General features: G+C 40.3%; 1 protein-coding gene across 1 annotated transcript; it reads left to right on the top strand.

The window, feature by feature from the left end:
* Nucleotides 1-362: 362 nt before the first annotated feature.
* Nucleotides 363-1,867, top strand: LOC115995143. Its single transcript, XM_031119584.1, has one exon. It carries the CDS (start codon nt 577-579, stop codon nt 1,195-1,197), a length of 621 nt encoding a protein of 206 aa, XP_030975444.1. The 5' UTR covers nt 363-576; the 3' UTR covers nt 1,198-1,867.
* The last annotated feature ends 382 nt before the right edge of the window (nt 1,868-2,249 follow it).

Below are 2,249 nucleotides of genomic sequence, written 5' to 3'. Positions count from 1 at the left end.
GACCTAAGTTCGGATAAGTAAAAACGTGTTATCATCGTAACGGATTTAGTAGTATGAGATGGGTTATTGCATGAGATGATGAGAGAGATATTATTGTATAATTACTTTTTTTTTTTTTTTTGGTTCAAAGCAAAAGAGAGAGACCCAGTCTGGTCATCCACTTGTTCCCTTTTTTTTTTTTTTTTTTTTTTTGGGGGTTGGTCATCAACTTGTTATGTAACATCAAACGTGGCAGGCGAATACGCGTGGATAGAACGAAGGTGGGTACGAAGCTTTCTCTTTCTATTTTTTTTTTCCTATCTATCTCGCTCATACCCAACCCATAGTCCCACTTTTTTCTCACTTTCTCTCCTTTATATAAAGCCCTCCCCACCTACAAAACACTCATACCAAAAAACAGACCCATTTTCAGCAGAGCAGAAAAAAAACACCAACCGAAAAAAAAAAAAAAAAAAAAGAAGGTTATTCTTTCACTAGATAAAACTACAGAGAAATTTTCATTTCTTTGTTCTTGTAAATCATCACTATTTTTCGTTCTCTTTTTTTGTAATTTATAGAGAAAATTGATTTGAAGCTATGGGGACGGAGATCTTGCGGCCGCAGGATTGTTTGATCGAACGTATTAGAGTTCCACAGCCGGCGGTTTTTTATCGCCGGAGAAACTATGGAAACCCTAACTTTAACTATCCTAACACTAGATCTAGCCGGAAACCGGCCGTCCGGCAGGAGAAGCCGGAGAAGAAGAGGTATGTCACCACTTTGGAGCCGTCGGTCTCGAAGAGGTCGAGCTCTGCGGACGATCTGAGAGTGGCGAAGTCCGGTCCGGCGATGGAGAAGGTGACGATTTTGAGAAGAGGCGAGTCGTTGGACTCGAAGATCAAGAGCGAGTCTAGGAAGGAAGGTGGTGGTGGTGGTGGTGAAGGTTTGGTCGTGACTTCGACGGAGAGGCTAGGTCCCGCGCCGGAGATGGTGCCGAAGCAGATTCGGATTGTGGATCCTAGATCTCCGTCGCCTCCTACTCCACCTCCGATGATGAGAAAGTGCGACATGTACGCCGGATCTGCGTTCGCGATGTCTCCGGCGCCGAGCTCGCTTCCGCTACCGTCGTTCTCGAAGAAAAAGCAAGTAGTTTCCGGCATCGTCGTCGACGACTCGGCCACCAGAGATCTGAGGCGTTTGCTTCGTCTCGATTTGTGAGATCCGTTTTCAAAAGCAAGTTTAACACAGAAAAAAAACCGGGTTTTCGCGTCTTAAACCCGCTTTCAAAATTAGATCCGGGTCTGAACCGATCCGGATCCGAATCCGTTTCACCTTCTCTCTATCTCTATCTCTAGAACCGTCTCTTTGGTTTCGTCTCTGTTAAGTAAATCTCGAGCTTCAAGGTCAGAACAGTCCGTGATTTTTTTAAACGGAGGGTAGATCTGGAAATCGGGAAAATTATGTTGGCGAAGAAAAAAATTATTATTAGATTATGGGTGGTTTATTTGTAATATCTTGGGGTTGATTATGGGTAATTTAGGGTTGTTTATCTGGGAATATATAATTGAAGGAGGGGTTGATTTGTAATTTGGGAAAAAAATAGTTTGGGGTTTGTTCTGCTCTGTTGTGAATTTGTGAGAGGGCTTTTGTGTACCCTATTGTAATGTAAAGTAAGATAAAACATTAGGGGAAAAATTTGGGTAAGGGTCTTAATATTTTTTTGGGTTTAATTTGTGTTAGGTGTTGTTTAGTTGTGTACTTTTTTTTCTTGTTATTTGTTATGTTATAGCTTGTAAGTAAAGGGAGGTTGTTTATGTATTCCATTTTTAATACTAGATCTTGTAGAATGTTTTGTAATGGAAGAATCTGTTGTGTCTTTCTTAAGTTCTATTTCATGGTTGCAAGACTCTTGGTGATGATGGTTTAACTTTGAAGCTATCTTTAAAAGTCCGGACCAGCCAAAAATGACTTCAAAATTTCAATACCAAATAGGTGATCATAGTCGGTTTGTGACTTTGTGCTTTGTGGTTGTGGCCTTGTGGGGTTGTTTACCAAAAGAAAAAAAAAGTGCTTTGTGGGTTTTTTTTTTTTAAAGAAATAAAAATTAAATAATTGCATTTTGGGGCCCAAGGGAATATGCTTGGCATTTTTGTTTTCCAGATATTATTTTTGGGGAAATATTTTTGGGGAAAAAAAGGGGTTCAATTATTTTGTGTGATTGTGTTTGTGTGGTGAGAAAGGGACTGGGGTCCACTGATTTCTTTCATCTA

The sequence above is a fragment of the Quercus lobata genome, chromosome 6 (genome assembly GCF_001633185.2).
Source record: "Quercus lobata isolate SW786 chromosome 6, ValleyOak3.0 Primary Assembly, whole genome shotgun sequence".
Classification (NCBI taxonomy): Eukaryota; Viridiplantae; Streptophyta; class Magnoliopsida; order Fagales; family Fagaceae; genus Quercus; species Quercus lobata.
This window is presented reverse-complemented; position numbering and strand designations above follow the sequence as displayed.